The sequence below is a fragment of the Cyprinus carpio genome, chromosome B9 (genome assembly GCF_018340385.1).
Source record: "Cyprinus carpio isolate SPL01 chromosome B9, ASM1834038v1, whole genome shotgun sequence".
NCBI classification, from domain to species: domain Eukaryota; kingdom Metazoa; phylum Chordata; class Actinopteri; order Cypriniformes; family Cyprinidae; genus Cyprinus; species Cyprinus carpio.
This window is the reverse complement of record NC_056605.1, coordinates 23908450-23925576: the sequence shown is the minus strand read 5'-3', so window position 1 is coordinate 23925576 and position 17127 is coordinate 23908450. Positions and strand designations below refer to the sequence as shown.

General features: G+C 35.4%; 2 protein-coding genes across 2 annotated transcripts; both read right to left on the bottom strand.

Moving 5' to 3' along the window:
- Positions 1–843: 843 nt before the first annotated feature.
- Positions 844–9508, bottom strand: lmln (leishmanolysin-like (metallopeptidase M8 family)). The gene is made up of 17 exons (XM_042731700.1): positions 9194–9508; positions 8733–8830; positions 8620–8650; positions 8390–8472; positions 8129–8246; positions 7425–7603; positions 7220–7325; positions 7038–7132; positions 6686–6803; positions 6498–6605; positions 6310–6386; positions 5839–5949; positions 5311–5443; positions 4969–5128; positions 4707–4837; positions 4124–4334; positions 844–3530 (listed from the first exon to the last, which is right to left on the bottom strand). The coding sequence occupies exons 1-17, from the start codon at positions 9332–9334 to the stop codon at positions 3430–3432; spliced, it is 2001 nt and encodes a 666-aa protein (XP_042587634.1). The 5' UTR covers positions 9335–9508; the 3' UTR covers positions 844–3429.
- Positions 9509–10017: 509 nt separating this feature from the next.
- Positions 10018–16869, bottom strand: lss (lanosterol synthase (2,3-oxidosqualene-lanosterol cyclase)). The gene is made up of 22 exons (XM_019102944.2): positions 16718–16869; positions 16050–16218; positions 15832–15970; positions 15451–15559; positions 14703–14824; positions 14497–14593; positions 14273–14408; positions 14049–14157; positions 13840–13958; positions 13586–13683; positions 13462–13489; positions 13280–13336; positions 13132–13203; positions 12990–13040; positions 12767–12916; positions 11996–12092; positions 11803–11908; positions 11660–11725; positions 11499–11579; positions 11219–11389; positions 10493–10571; positions 10018–10407 (listed from the first exon to the last, which is right to left on the bottom strand). Exons 1-22 carry the CDS (start codon positions 16729–16731, stop codon positions 10270–10272), a joined length of 2208 nt encoding a protein of 735 aa, XP_018958489.1. The 5' UTR covers positions 16732–16869; the 3' UTR covers positions 10018–10269.
- Positions 16870–17127: the final 258 nt, after the last annotated feature.

The following is a 17127-nucleotide window of genomic DNA, read 5'->3' as shown; positions in this document are numbered from 1 at the left end:
CAACTGTTAACAATGCAAATTATGTCTCAACAGGAGGACTGTTAACATCTCTTTTAATTGTGTATCATTAAAACCGAGCACTAACGTACCATATACAATACAAAACATGGAGAAAAATAAATAATGAGAGATTATGTGGTAGATTTTTATTTCTGCATAGACTTGTCTTTGGTCTTCTTACAACAGTCTCATGGCTTGGCATTTTCAATTTCTGTTTATCCTCATATTGGCTGTAGGATCTTATTCTCTTCTATAGTCATTTATATGCACTTTTACTAGTTGTAGAATCCAATTTTTATCAAAAGAGAATGGTTTGTCTGATTCCACACATTATTATTATGATATTTTCCAACCAAAACATTCAGAAAGTATTTATTAAATTAATTAGAAGATAATTAAAATAAGTGAAATAAAGAAAAGGACATACAAAGACATATCTAATGAAATGTTCGGTCAAAGCAGTACAAGTCATTGTACAACACTGGGACATTAAAAAAAAGACAAACAAAAAAGAATAAAATTTCTTCTGATAAAGTCACAATTTCATTAGAATTTTAAAATATCCTGTTTTTTCACACAATCTTTTTCAAGATAATCTCAACTGAAATGGTACAAGACGTGCTTACTGAGGTCATGAGGATTTTACAAACTGACAAATTACAAACTGAGTTACAATTTATAAAGAATTGCTATTTATGCAGCAATAATACAAATAATGAAAACAGGTCCTATAATGATTTTATATATATATATATATATATATATATATATATATATATATATATATATATATATATATATATATATATATCTATATATATATATATATATATATATATATATAATATTTATATGTATAAAATGTACCACTGTCCTTTGTGACAAATCAATTGTAAATAACAGAAAAAGTATAATAAGAAATTAAATAATATGCTTGTAAATGCTCCAATGCTACTAAGTGTCAATGCTCACAGTGATGATTACAGTTTTCAAGAAAAGGGTCTCCTATATGAGCAAAACACAAAAGTTTGCTTTCAATCTAAAAAATTATGTTCAGATATACTGTTAAAACTGTATGCTTATACTGTCTTTAAGTGAATACTGTGAAAGGAAAGGCATTTGAGTTGAGGTTTGATTGAGAGTACAAAACCCCTTCAGTTGCATTATAATGAGCCGTTAAAACTGTAAGACTCATTCAGTCCAACATTTCGAAATATAAACTCCACATACATACAGTAAATATGAATCATACCATAATCACACCATATTTTAGTTTCACTATGAAATCTGGAATCTCATTTGCTCTGTATTTCACACAATTGATCTCTTCATCAGACAGTATGCTTAAACGCAAAATAACATTCTTAACACATCAGCAATCAGTACTACAATAGAAACATATTTACACAAAATTCCATATGCAAAGGCTCTAAATTAATGTTGTATTAAAGCTGCCATGTTTGTCTCTCAGCAACTAATACTGTGTCCTAAAATGAAAGCATTGTATTACCTAACAAAAAGAAGTCTAAAAAGTTATGAAAGGCAAAGGGTTCAAATCATCTACTCATTCAATATTATAAGATTAAAAAGAACAAGTATAATACCAGATAATTACATAACAGACACCTTCACTAGTCCTCTAACACCAGTAACAATCTAGTCTCTAAACTATTACATATGCAGTGCAACTCCTCTGTATTTGTCCCCAGTTTCATTTTTAAAATAATGGCTACATTTTGAATGCATTAACAAAGTGAGTTACAATGTGACTACAGTAGGACAATAATCAACACCTGTTTTTTTGTAACACCTGCAAAAGTTTTTTAATGGAATATCTGTGCTAGATATTCTGTTTTAAAAATAAAAGGTCAGATAAAAGAGTCCTACTAATGGCACCTTGCTACTGTAGTGGATTGACACCATGACAAATTCTATATTAGCATCATAAAAAAAAAAAAAAAAACGCTAATGTCATCTGATCTCATATGAAGGTCTATAAAAAGCACTTTTCTCAAGGGCTTTTAGTGAGTTGATTGTTATAAGACAACAAAGTCTATAAAGATCTGCAGCCTTGGTAGGACATCCCTTTAGGACCGAAATCTGGCAACACATTTCAAAATCACACACGTACAACGAGGTCCCCACGTCTGAGACCAATAATGAAAATGCAGTATTTTACAGCATTTAATTTAGTACAAAATGTCTTAGAAATAATATAATATCGACAGAATTTGAGTGAACAGTTCAATTAAAAATGAAAAGAAATGTAAAAATTTCTCAGTATTTGGTTTGTCATCCGTTGTCGAGTCAGGGTTATTATAGTTAACCTAAACCATGAAAAAAAAAAAACATTGTTACTTGAAATCAAATTAATAGAAAAATACTTCAGTTAGTTGAACAGGCAACATTCATGTAAAGTTAGTATAATTAAAAAAAACTAATACTGAAATAAAATGAAAGTAATGAAAGTAAATAAAAATCACAAAAATCACAGCAAAAAGACTAAAAATAAAACAAAATATTAAAATAAAAACTAATTCAAAATATAAAATAAAACTAAAATGGTATCTGCTCGTGAACTTGAGAATGTGTAAACGTTCTCCAGCATGATTTGAGAATGATACAAAGAGCATCTTGTGCTTCAAAGGAAGCAAGAACATCTGACTGTCAGTATAAAGAGACCCATGAACAATGTCAACTTTTAGTGACCTAGAAAATTTTTCCTTTTTTTTAATATCTCAAAATTCAAAAATGTTCTATTTACCTGTAAATTAAAAAAACAAATCTCAGATTTTTAATGTAATCTCAGACTTCTGAACCCATCTGTGTATTAATTCAAACACGTTTAAACCCTTTCCGAGTTATTTATCTTGTATAACAGCAACATTCAAATTTCTATCAATTATCAAAAAAAATAAAAATAAATTAAAAATCAGCACTTGCACAAACCTTAACAGAGATCTCACCTGCACAATCTCACATGCAAAATCACAAGCATCGTCAGTCACATGACCTGATATACGCTGATCAAAACATTGCCAGCAAGTAATTTTACGAAACAACAGAGAAGCACCGTGAGCAGAAGACCAGAGAGAATTTCTCCCATCATTCTCAACCAGATGCAAATTTCATGACCCAAAATGCTACAGGTCCATCAGAGAGACAAAGAGAACATTAATTAGCACCTACATAACCATAACTTGCATGACTATGGCTTCACACTGGATCAACAGCTCGCTGGCACCTGACAGCCAGGCAAGGAGGAGTGCAATCAATGGCTTTTCAATCCCACCTACAGTCCACACCTCCACAGAGAGAGAACAGTTATCAGATCACAGACTACACTATGCCCTCCACAGCAGCTAAACCTCAAGGGAAGCCTGTAGCATATCAAGGCATCCATATTCACCCAATAAACTGGGAACAAATTCATTCCCTGCCACAGAGGAGGAAGCCGATCAGCAGTGGAGTAAGAGTTAACAGGAGCTGCCATAAGTTCACCACCAAACAAGAAGACCTGGAACAGGGATCTGAGAAAAGAAAAGAATTATTTTAATATGAAGGAAATTAGCCTTTTTTGGCAAACAACCCTATTTTACATTTACTCTTTTTTTTGCAACATTTCACACAAATGATGTTTATAAATAATCATCATAATCATTTTATGTCAGAGGGGCAAAATTGGTGGCTTCAGTAACTTTTTTCTTTTTTTTTTCATTTTAAACAGTAGCCTAATTTTTGTAATCAGTTTTAATACATTTAAATTGTATTATTTTAAATTTAATATGTTTATTCTTTTGTTAACTTTTTATATTAGTTTTTATGCATCTTGTAGGATGATTTTTATAAAAACTTTGAATTACCATTGTGTAAGAAATGTACAATATAAATAAACTTGCCTTACCAAAAATTAAAAATACTTATTTTTATTTAATATGAAAATTTACTTATCAATGTTTACTCATTTACTACATTATCCATACATATTTGATATGCATTAATAATAATAATAATAATAATAATAATAATAATAATAATAATTGTATATGTATAAATACAGTATATATTAAAAATAACACCAATATAGCCTTACAGCCGTAAACGTGGTGATTTAGTAACTTACCTAAGTGGGCACTCTTGGTGGTGTTTTGAGGGGGGATCTCATGAGGGAGGGGGCAGACACTGCAGAAGTCAGAGCAGGTTGGGCAGATGAGCTGTCCACTGTAGACCCATCCATTCATTCCTATGCTCACGTTGATCACCTGACCAGCACGAACACATGGATAGGACTCATTCTGCACCCAGACCAACAACCCTTGGGCTGTGCAAGACACCTGCAACACAAATCACACTTTCAGTGCGATTTAAAAGATCATTTTCCTATGTTGAGGTGGTACATAATCCCCCAGTTTTATTATTTACAATAATTTTACTTACATATTTACACTATCACTAAGAGAAATGATCAAAGGTGACGTTAAAGACAAAGCATTTTAAATAAATGCTTTTATAACTATTTATTTAAAAAAAAATGAATTGTAATAATGTCACAATAATACTGTTTTTACTTTTTGATCAAATAAATGCAGCCTTGTTGAGAATAAGAGACCTCTTATAGAAAAGCATTAAAAAAAATCTTTTGATATATAGACACAATTCTGCAACGCCTGTCCCATCTCTCATGAGATCTACCATTACATTATTACCTTATAGCAACCACTGCCCCAGTCTGGGTAGGTCATTCTTTTGGTGCACTGCTCCATTACAAATGGCGACTTCTGGTACAGACACACTGAACCCGGGCCATACTGTTCCACCCCATAGTTTCTCCATGTGGCTAAAAAAGCAAAACCCCAATAGTCTCAACTACATGCAAAAAAATACTGAACAACACAAAAAGGAATAAGCTAATGAGACTTTCCATTCTACTTCTAAATGAAGAAAGGATGTGAGTGAATGGCATCTCACCTGGCTGGTTCTCCTGTATCCTGCAGTAAGAGCTGCGCTGGTATTCCCCACCCACATGCCAACTAAACTCCTGGCTAAAAGGACAGTAGTCTGCGATCTCTACAGCCCCTCCGTATGCTGGCAAATCTTCCTCAGGGACACCAGGGATAAGGTCAAAGTACTAGAGGATAGAGAGGGTTTATTACATTAAATCAACCTTCTATAAAGACACTCATCTTGTTTTTATCTGTAAACAACCAGCCAATTTTATTTGTATACGGCTTTTCACAATACACTGTTTCAAATGAATAAGAATTGAGGGAAGATACAGAGGATTTTTACCTGGTTTTCTGCTGATCTCACCTGATACTCTGCAGGAAGTGACTGAGGAAACTTCTGCAGGTTGCACACAGCCACTGCCAGCTGGTCCTGCCTGCAGGTGAGCTGCAGAGGTGCGCTCCTCACAGAATCACAGTACGGGCTCAGGGTTGGCCTCCTGTTTCAAAAACATTAGAGACAGATGTCCAATCAATGACCCAAGTATTAACCAATATGTTGTACATACAGTATATTTAAGACTTTGAAACTCCAGTTTCTCTGAAAAAGATACAATAAGACACTGGAATCAATCTGAAATAATGAACTGCTACAAATGTACAACACACAATCTAATTTGTTTCTGTACCACTAGCAACATGAGTTTGTATTCGTAGGGAACACATGAACTTATGAAATGTACAGTTTTTTTTAATGCAATCCTATGGCATTTTGATAAAAGCATCTGCCAAAACAAATAAAAGTACATTGTCCACTTAATACAACAACAAAAAAGATTTTTTTTTCGCGAGTGTACACAAAGTTTTATCACGTATCTCATGTATCAAAGCTTACGTATGGCGATGTTGGTCTATCCAGAATTTACAGCTTTTCATCACAAAGTCGCAACCCAAACCTCTTCCCCACTCCAAGTTCTCCGCCATACTATAATTGGCCCTGTACCACTTAAAACAGAAAATAGCATAGAGAGGAGTCAATCATAGGACAGTCTTAGCATTCTAGTACTTAAATTACACTTAAAAGGGTAGGTAGTCCACCGAAAAAGTTTCAGGTCCCATTGACTTCCATAGTATTTTTAGTCCGTACTGTGGACAGTGAATGGGAACCGAAATTGTTTGGTTACCACCATTCTTCAAAATATCCTCTTTTGTGTTGCACAGAGCGTACAGTTTGAAACAATATGAGGGTGAGTAAATGATGACAGAATCTACATTTTTAGGGGGGAACTATACCTGTAAAGGTAGACGTTTACACCTTCGTAAGTGAATACACTGCATTAGCCATGAGCAACAATACTTCTCTTACCCTGTATCCTCCATTATGGCCAAAGTAATTCTGGAAAACACTCTGTTCTGTGTATGAGATCCAGTCATTGCCTCATTCTGTTAAAATAAAACAAGCTGAATTAAAAAAAAAAAACGCACTTTGACAGTACTGACATTGAAGTAGCTAAGTGTTCATGAACACCACCAGGGAAGATCTGGTTTCAGTACCTCTAACAGACGTTTTTCCCAGTGGTTGAACTCGGTGCCAGCACCTCCCTGGTTCTCCAGTTCCATGCCCTCTAGAATGGGGCAATTAAAATGTCTCCTGGCTTCCTCCTGATAAAACATCACAACAATTCACGTGGCTCAATTCGACTATTTAGATGCTGTTCCTTTAAAAGGAAAGAAATACTTACAACTACATGTGGGGTGGCCAGAAGATGGACCGTGTGTCTGACCATGTGGCCTCCACGAATGTCCCACAGCCGAGTTGCTCTTTTGATGACTTTATCACTCCATTGATATAACCCTAAACTGAGAGAGAGAGAGAGATAAATAGAAATAAACACAGTGCTATATATATATAGTTTATATAGGACCATACATTTTTATTCATTTTTACAATATTTACTACAATAACAATTTTAACCTATATTAATCCTGCAATATAATTATCATAATGTTACAATAAAGCAATACAATTAACTTTTTTTTCTTATTTAAATTATATTTCAAAACCAGAAATAAAAATACAAATAGAAGCATCACCTTTCATTGTATGCAGGTAGACCACTTGCAGAACGTGGTGTCAAAGGTTTCCCATCATCATCGTGGTAAAACGCAAAGAGTCCTGCAGAAAAACCCTTAAAACATACAGAACATATAATTGAACAATACTGATGAACTCTAAAGCTCTCCTCATGAGGATGTGCAGAGTTTCGTGTTGTTACCAGGGCATGTATGATCTCGTGTTTGACTGTAGACAGCATCCCTTCAAACTCCTGAGCTTGAGTAGAGATCATATTGGGACACAGATTGGCATATCCAGCGATGGGCCTACATTAAGAAATTCTGCCGTTACTGTCAGCTATTTCCACAGTATACTCTAAAGCAAATTAAAATCACCTCCATTCCCATTTCAAGTATTGTGATTACCTGTCCAGTTCAGACTCCAGCTGGCAGTATGCTGCATAGGCTACGATGTTTTCTTGTCCACAGCGCTCTGTGGTCATCGCACTCACGTACAACACAAAATCAGCCCTCACCACCCCCTCACCATCAGGAGGACCAGCTGGGCCGCAGGACTTGCCAGACTCACTGCAAACCCTGCATTGCTAAAGAACACCTCATTCCATGAATCAAAAGTTCTCATATATTTACCTGCAATATATTTATATTTGTCAGTATTAGAAATATTAAAATTAATTTTATCCATAAAAAATCCACTTAAAATGGATCTTTAAGTAGGCATGGTGCTTCTGTATATTTATGCAGATAGTTTTTATAACAATATATAAACATAAACATCAATAGACATAATTTTCATACAATGCTCATTAAATGTTGCATTTAGGGTGAAATCAAGTAAATCCCAAATTAACAAAGGGTGAAATAAACAGGCTTGGTTGAGTAATTCACACCGGTATGAAATAGATATGTGGAATATTGCTCATATTAAGCTACCAAAATGGAAAAATGTTAAACAAAATCTATGTCTTGATGTTTTTTTTGTTTTTTTTGGAATAATCTGTATGGTTTATATGCAGCAAATCTATTGCAATAATAATAATAATAAAAAAAGGAATAAACAAAATAAGGAAGGAAATATTTACTGGCCAAAAAATTTAAGGGGGACCTACCTGCAAATGTTGTTCAGGAACAACAACTGGGCCGCACTTGGTGATGTCTGCACACGGTCCCTGACAGTAGCGATGTGGATCATCTCTTTTCCTAAGGTACTGATTGGTTGCGCATTGTCTGAAAATTAAGAAAAAAAAACATTGGGATTACAAAAATGAAACTAATGAGATTAAGTATCCACCAAGCTTCCAGAAGGACATGGCTGAGAGCAATTTTAAGAGGATTTGCCATCAATCAACACTAGCTGAGAAGAGAATTACCTGCTCAGTAATATTGGACCTGACTGCCCACGAACCCTGAAGGCCTTCTGAAGATAATCAATAGCCTGCGGGAGGAGCTCGTCTTGAAACACAGCAGAAAAGATCATTACTGAAAAGATCAATAATGTATGAATGCATCATATTTACAAGTGAAAGGCCATTTACAAGATTTAACAAATAACATTTAGCTTTACATATTGATAAAACCTTGACCACAGAAATTAAAATACCTTCACAAGGCTGCTTTTGGCTTCATCTAACCTGTGTGAGCGGTGAAGATATTAAATCAATGTATGTCAATGTGGCATTACTGTATTTAATGAACTAATAAATTACAACGAACCCATCCAAGCTGGAGTCGTACTCTATTTGGATCTTTAACTGCTGGTCAGTGCTTCTTTTGGTCAGTCTATCTGGCTTCAAAAACACTTTATGTATGACCTAGAATGGCAAACAGCAGACATTATTATAAGTACTTGCAAAATAATATTCTAAAACAATATGGCATAGATTATTTGAGCAGTGCATGATGATTTTCATTTAACAGAAAAAAAAAAGCTTGGACTGCTATACAATTTTTTCATGTACTACAGAAGAAGCGAGCAAATGATGAGATATTTTCAAAAAAATTATGGTTAACTGTCCCTTTAATGCGACATCATCCAGATAAATGCCTTTTTTTTAAAATTCTGCCTTCATTTATTCACCTTAAAGTCACTTCATATCATATGTTATTAAGAAGGCACAATCTTAAATGTCGTATTTGAGAGCCAGAAGAAAAACTAACAAATAAGAGGGACTGACCTCTGTAGGCAGGGGCACTTTATGGTCACAGGTGTGCGTCTGTGCGCCGGTGCTGATGAGGAGGAGGAGGATGATGATGGTGGTGTTAAAGAGAAAAGCAGCTCTAACTGATCGAGGCTGCCGCCATCCTGAAGCCATCATTCACTCCGTGACTTTAATATTCATATCTCCGTCCTGTCACGCTGCAAAAAGCACTTCAAAACCGCATAAAATTGAAAAATGTTCCGTGAAGAATTCCAATCAGCTGTTCCTTAAACCGGCTTCACCCATAAACCCAGAGCAGCGTGAAAGCGGAAACAATGCTTCAGCGTTTCAAAATAAAAGCCTGTACACATCATAAATGTAATACTACTCCTACTACTAATAATAGCTGTAGATACTGCTATGTTTGCTGAGCTTACTATGTACTAAATACTTAGCTTAGCAGGGCTGTAGTCGGAAAATACTTCTCTAATACTGCACAATGTATGCAGATGCCATTAAAAAAGTATTATGAGAGACAGAACACATTGCGAAATATTTGTCAGTGTATACTTTGGCTACTTTGGAGGTCACATGACCTCATTACTTTGCATGTTTAATTCATGTTTTTTATTATTATTATTATTATTATTATTATTATTATTAATAATAATAATAATAATAATAATAATAATAATAATAATAATAATAATAACAATAATAATTTTGTAAATACCTTTTACATAGAGCATTCTAAACTACTAAGCAGTATGTAGTTTCCCCAACAATATTAAACTGAATTGATTTCAGTCAGTGCAAACAAGAGGGGGATTATAAAACATAAATCAGACACAAAACAGAGATCCAAAATATAAAATGATTTATTATAAGAGTACAGAAAATCGCTTTTAATTACATAATCATCTACAGGATACAACGCCTTGGTCCCACGGTTAAAAGGGCACACAAATGAATTAAATATTCTGTAGATAATATTCAAAAGACTTTGATAAATCAGTCCTACTTTCTAAAGAGCAGCAAACAGGTTTGTTTCAAATAGGAATGATCTTTGATCGGATACTGCTTATTTGAGGCACAAGTACACAGAATCTGACTCAGAGTTTGAGTTTCCCAGCCAGAGGGCTACAGGGGTAGAGCTGTGAGAAACGGCCCAGTGTCCACACAGGAAACACATTCCTGTAAGAGGTGTAGCTGATGGCACAGCTTTTATTGAACACTCCAGAAATGTTCTCCTGAAAGCAAGGAAAACAACCCAGCACATTGTATTAGAGAGAGGCCTCAGATGAATTTTGGAGATCTTGCAACAGCTTTGCTCACCTGTGGCCAGTCTCCATTGGGCAGCTGCCTATCAATCAGAACTTGAATGCCTCGCTCGATCTCTCTGATGTCAGGGTACCTAAAAAATGACACCTTTTAAGTAAATTAACCCTACTGAACCTCAGTGTTTTCCATGCAAGTTGCCATAAATCAACACTTTGAAAAACACTAAAGAGTCAGGAAGAAAAGTTATTGTAGGTTGTCAAACACTGAAATATGAAATACATGAAAATTTTATATTTACTCAAATTTGAGAATCATTTTGATTCTAAAAAATCACTTTAATATCTAGTTGAGTTTAACAGTCAAAAAGTCTTTGGATCTCAATTACTAGACTGTTGCTGAACACAAGCCACGTTTTACCCTCACAAGGGTTTAAGAAAAAGACATAAAAAGACAGAGGAAGTACAAAAAGCAATAGATATTACTTACACTATGTACAAATAATGTTAGATACTATTTATACTTTCTTGCAATTACTTTTATTAGTGTCTGTGCAGCTAATTTTGAACAAAAATAATATTGGTATATTGGTAACAGACCCCAACACAATAAAAATAATGGAAATTTTTTCAGTTTTTGCAAGAATCTTTAGTATTTTTCATAAGCTTGATTTTTGGCAAACTGAACACAAAACTGAAACTGAACACAAAAGCTGTACCCAGTTTTTGAACAGGAGGGCAGTTCTGTACTGTAGAGGTATCTAAAAACTACTGCTGATGTTACCTGACAGCCATCAAACCCAGCAAAGCCCAGCAGGTGTTGTGGATCTGTGAGTTCTTGCTCTGAACATAGTGCCGCTGCTCACATGACTCAAAGTCCTCGCCCCAGCCTCCATCCTCCATCTGCTTCGACAGCAGGAACTCACAGGCACGTTTCACCTCAACACAAACAGACCTGCAACACAGAAACGATCGACAAATCGATTAAGGGGTCAGTAAAAGAATATGAGCTGATGATTTATTAAATGAACATCAATATGAGAAGGAAAAAAAAAATAACATACCCATTTTGGAAAGTGTGGCCCATACATGCAAATGCCTCCAGACCAAACCAGACTCCATACGTGAAGCAGACTCCCCAGGACCTAAAACCAGCAGAATACTTCATAAACATTCTTACAAGCAACAGAATAATGTCTCTGATTATAAATGAACCAACGCCTACCCTTCCCATGAGCCATCAGCTCTTTGAACCCTCCTGCAGTAGTCTAGCCCTTGCTGAAGAGTTGTCCTATGTGATCAAGAGACGTGGTTTAACCAAACCATTTTTCAAACCACAATATGGTGAAATATTTAGTTTGGCTGTACCTAATCTCTTCTGCTCTGTGCTCAGGATATACGCTGTGAAAGTGTTTCAGTGCCTGCATTACAGCTGAGGTACACTCAACATACGTGTAGTCGATCATTATATCACCTGGGAGAGTAAGAGGTAGAATCAGACATGTCAAGACCGATGAAAAATGCACTGTCTACTGAATATGACATTTTACTGCATGCTCACCAAACACTTCAGATGGGTTCAGCAGCTCCAGCAGTTTTCCGCCACGTTTGGTCTCATACGTGGCAAACCCTCCATCAGGATTTCTCATGCTTAGCAGCTGAAACAAAATCACATTTTTAAAAAAGACACATTAAGGACTAATGCTGTTTGATTAACTTTTTATTAATCAAATAATCGTGAAAAAATGCATCACACTTTCTACAAAAATATTAAGCAGCACAAAATTGTAATAAGATATGTTTCTTGAGCATCAAATCAGCATATTAGAATGATTTCTGAGGGATCATGTGACACTGAAGGCTGCGTAATGGCTGCTAAAAATTCAGCTTTGCCATCACAGAATAAATTACAACTGAAAAAATATTATCATATAGAAGAGCTATTTAAAATCCTTATAATATTTCACAATATTATTGTTTCTACTGTATTTTCGATCAAATAAATACAGCTTTGGTGACCATAAGAGACATTTTTCAAAAACATTAAAAAATCCTACCACCCCCAATTGAGATTAAAGATGGAGAGTAAAGACCATCTAAATAGGATTGACACTATCTATGTTGTGAGTTGATGAGATTTGAATCATAAATATTCTCGGTGTTGCATAGTTGCTTAAGCACACTGCGCCCTTGAGCAAGACACTTAACCCTAGGTTGCTCCAAGGGGATTGGTCCTATAATAAGTGTACTGTAAATCATATTATTGTGGCTCTGCACTGGTAAGACACAGACAGAATGTTAAACATGTCCGAATTGTAAACAAGGCTTTTACCACATTGACAGCATCAAAGAGTCTTTCGGTGGGAACTTTATCTGTGAGGAAACCGCACTGCTCCTGCAGCAGCATCACAGATTTCAGTCCTTCCGCTGTACAGTCCGCAACTATCCAACCACAGTCCCGCGTGCTGAAGGGAAAACCTCCCTGAATCACACAAACACACACTCATTCATTAAAAATGGTTAAGAAGATTGAAATGCAACCCCCAAAAGTTTACCTTGTTCATTTGTCTATAGTACTTCTCATATTCCGGAGGATTATCTTTGATCTATAATAATAAAAAACTGATTAGACCTCACATAGAGACCAAATTATTACATTTCAGATAGATGGATAAGATTTCAATTAATCATCCTCACCTGGGTCAGATCAAAGAAATGATGGGCTTGTGTGAGGCACTCTGTAAACCTGGGGATGTCCTGGGCACCTGCCTGTTCAGAAAACAAGGCCAACTGATCAATCTTCGGTTATGTGCCATTTTTGGTTTTATTTATAAAGAAAATATACCTCAAGAAATGCTTGTACTGCAAATGCAGTGTCCCACAGCTGTGATCCATTTGTACCCTGATGGAAAATAAAAAATAATATGAGTGTGAATTGTTATTAATATTGTTAATAATAACATTTAACGGATCAGATAGAACAAACTTTAGAACCCAAAAATGTTCTTCATAATGACAACATCTCACCTGCATTTTCATACCATCCAAACCCATCCTAGAGCATTAAAAAAATTAAAATGACAAAAAGAAAGACAATTATTATTGTTATAACACAATATAAGCAGGAAATTACTAAAAACAAACCACAAACCATAGATAGTCAGGAATCCTTGACACATGCTCCTGAAAGGCAGGTGATGTGGGTCCATCCACATACCAGCGTACCAACATATTGATGGTTTTCGAAATCTGACAAAACAGGAAATTAGTTTTGTACAAAGTGTAATATTTAAGTTCTGATAAAACATGTACAGAAAAACTGCACACAATAAAACCAGGGATGTAGATTAATCAATAAGTCGATATTACGTTACATAAAATCAAATGTATTCTCTTTTCTCTCACCGGGCCAATGCTGATACACTTAGTGAAGCGATCGTCTGCTTTAATATGGTCATAAAGCTCCTTCACTGCTTTTTCTCTCAGCGTAGTGCTGTGATGAGCTTCATACACATTCAGGATCACTGTGAGATCAAGTTTGATAGTGTTATGTGACTTTACTGAAATTAAAAGGGTAAAGGATCATTTTTACAGAGATGTTACACTTCTCTCACAATAAGCGATAGTAAGCAAGGTGCTGTGTGGTGTGTACAAGTCACAAGCTGCAACGTTGTTCCTCTGAGCTGGCCAGTCAATAGTCGAGTATTCCTGGACATAGAGCTCCTGTTCAACACCCAAAAAACAAACAACTGTGACTAGATAGAAGAGGTCAGGCGAACAAGCCTGATTTTAATGTGGTCTCCGAGTGGCCTCTAGTGGTAACACTGTGAAACTTTACCTGTCTTAAACTGAGAACCAGTGGATCTTCATCAGCAGACAGCCTGACCGCATAGCAGTAGCTCATGGGCAGGTAGACCTGCCGACAGTGGCACCATAAAGTGGAGGGATGTGCCGGCACCCAGGAAGGGAACAGCCTGATGGAATAAATTGTGAAAGGAAATCCAACTAATGTTCAAAACAAAAGCGACACATTATCTGTAAACTAATGAAGTTTTGGGATACCACATCTCTGGAAACAGCGTATTCATCCCTTCCCAGCTGTATACGTTGAAGATGGCCAACCAGAATTTACCCCAGGAGGGTATACCGACAGCACCACCTGTAACAGAGCGGGACAATACTGAAACTGAACACCATATAATTTCATTTACTGGGTTACGTTACATATGAACATACATGTTACTGTTTGTATATCAGCAATCGCAGACCTTTGCTGTGTAAAATATTCCTTGCGCGAACCATATCTGGATCATCAGGCCCAACTCCCAGAATTCTCAGGGTGGTGTAATTCAAAGCTGTTCCAAAAACAGTAGACTTGTCTTCAACGTGCCTGGAAAATAAATATTTGTGCTGTTCATCAGGTCATAAAGTAATAATTCCATTATTATCCCAGTGAAGTTAAACATTAAAGGAAGAGTGAAAGATATTTTGAAGAATGTTGGTAAGCAAACAGTTTCTGTTCACATTGACTCTCATTGTTTTTTTGTTTTTTTTGTCCATGTAATGCAAGTCATGGAAACTAAAACTGTTTGGCATTCTTCAAAATATCTTCTTCAGATGAATTTACTTTTATGCATTTAGCAGATGCTTTTATTCAAAGCGACTCACAAAAGAGGAACAAAGTAATTTGTTAAAGAGCCACTAATATTTATAGTACACAATGCCAGGTTTATTAGATAACTAGATTAGGAGGCAAGACAATTGAGAAAAATCAGCATAAAGGACAAATAAAACAATACCGTTATATATAAATGTAGTAGCAGTTCATTGTTTTATTCTTGCATTGCAGTAATAAGATTCATTTCCTTCTCTCTTTTTTGCATTATAATAATGATATAATTTTTTTTATTTTGATTTGTGAGTGAAATATAATCTGGATGCTCCTTGCATGCATCATGAGATTCACCCCATATAATAAATATTTAATGTTAATAATTCAATGTTATTAATACTCACAGGCCCCAGCCTCCGTCAGGCAGCTGCACAGAGCGAAGGTATCTAACCATTTCCTGCTTCCATGCATCTGGCAGAGGGATCTTAGCAATATGACAGGTTATGAGCAGACCTGAAAACCATCAACAAATAGAAAAAAAGACAGTTTACCTTTAAAAATTCTAGGTTGCTCAGTACCATTATTATTTACTTCATTAGTGGCAAATTTTAACCTTAGTAATGCATGGGTTAATCACACAAAAATATATATATATTTCGTATAATGCTGATTTTATTTATTTATATTATACATAATTTTTTATTTATATATTATCAGAATAATTATTTTCATCTAATGACTAAACAAAGAAAGTCTGTCCAAATGGCTTTTTATAAATGAATGACCTGGAAGTAAGAAAAGAGGTCCACCATAATCCCCAGCCCAGTGTCCATCTTCAGCCTGGAGACGGCTGTAGAAGTCCATTCCCTTCAGTGCAGCTTCTACTGCAGTGTGTGCGGCAGGGGATGCTGATATGAACTCACCCTGAGGGCAAGAAGAACAGAATAGATATGAAAATGAATATAAAAGTTGCAGTGTACCTGTCTGTAATGTTTATGTTTACTGTGTCCAGTCCCAGAGAGTGAGATTCCATCATGCTCTGCTGTCTGTCCGCGCTGTGTGCCTCCTCGATGTACCTCCAGGTCTGTCTGCCCTCCACATTACTCAACCTCCAGCGGCTGAGATCTGTCACTGGTTCAGTCTTATAGGGGCCTCCCCTTCTCCGCAAACACCTGAAGCAAATCTTTAAATGTTACACTTGGATGGGCATAGCAACAGTAGTACAGTAACACTTTTCAAGCATTTAACAAACCTTACATGTTTAAAAAAAACTAACAATAACAGTGAAAAGACTTTTATTACTTTATTTAAATTATAGTTAAGTTTGTCAGTACAAAACAGCACTGTAGATATACATCGTCATTGTCTTACTCAAAAAATAAATAAACAAATAAACACCTTGTAGTGTTTCATGACTTCATAAATCATATTATGTTATTATAAAGATAGCATCTACAGATATGCATATAGTCTGCATTATAGGGCATTGATACTTTAATAATAATAATAATAATAATATTAATAATAATAATATAGTGTTAATTAAAACCTAAAACGTCATAATTAATATATTAGTTTCTGTTTAAAGTGTCTTATGGGAAAATATATTAATTTCATATCTGCGTGATTTTAAAACATAAGCATTTACAAATATTAAACAATTGTACTCACGTTCCCTCTGTCATCTTTGAAGTGCATGAGCAAAACTTGTAAACTGCAAAGAACTTGCCATATTTCAGCTGATCGACACGGTAAACGCCTCCTTGAAATCAGCCTGGGAAATGTAGTTCTTTATTCCGTTTAAATCGTTCTCAAAACAGTTTAAAGATGGAAAGGGCCTTCATTCTTAAACTACGTTTCCCATAATGCTTAGCACTGCCTTCCGAGCGCGATATCGCATGGAGAGATATGACCAGAGGACAGGCCCTCCAATCAGTTGTTAGAAACGCAGCAAAATGGGCGTGCCTTGCCAGTTCACACCAACCACGTTTGGAGCGTTATGAATAATTAATCACCTCATGTTAAGTTTAGCCTGTAGTAACACGAACAAATAAAATCTTTAAAATATGTTTCTCAGTATA

What these genes read in the sequence shown, in the direction of transcription:
- lss (XM_019102944.2), bottom strand. An exon ending in TGGTTCTCAGTTTAAGACAG is followed by an intron (nt 14,158 to 14,272) that starts GTAAAGTTTCAC and finishes GGTGTTGAACAG; the next exon opens with GAGCTCTATGTCCAGGAATA. An exon ending in AGGATTCCTGACTATCTATG is followed by an intron (nt 13,490 to 13,585) that starts GTTTGTGGTTTG and finishes TTAATGCTCTAG; the next exon opens with GATGGGTTTGGATGGTATGA.
- lmln (XM_042731700.1), bottom strand. Translation starts at nt 9,334, where the DNA reads ATGATGGCTTCAGGATGGCGGCAGCCTCGATCAGTTAGAGCTGCTTTT. An exon ending in ATAGACCAACATCGCCATAC is followed by an intron (nt 5,444 to 5,838) that starts GTAAGCTTTGAT and finishes TTTTTGAAACAG; the next exon opens with GAGGCCAACCCTGAGCCCGT. An exon ending in GATACAGGAGAACCAGCCAG is followed by an intron (nt 4,838 to 4,968) that starts GTGAGATGCCAT and finishes TTGCTTTTTTAG; the next exon opens with CCACATGGAGAAACTATGGG.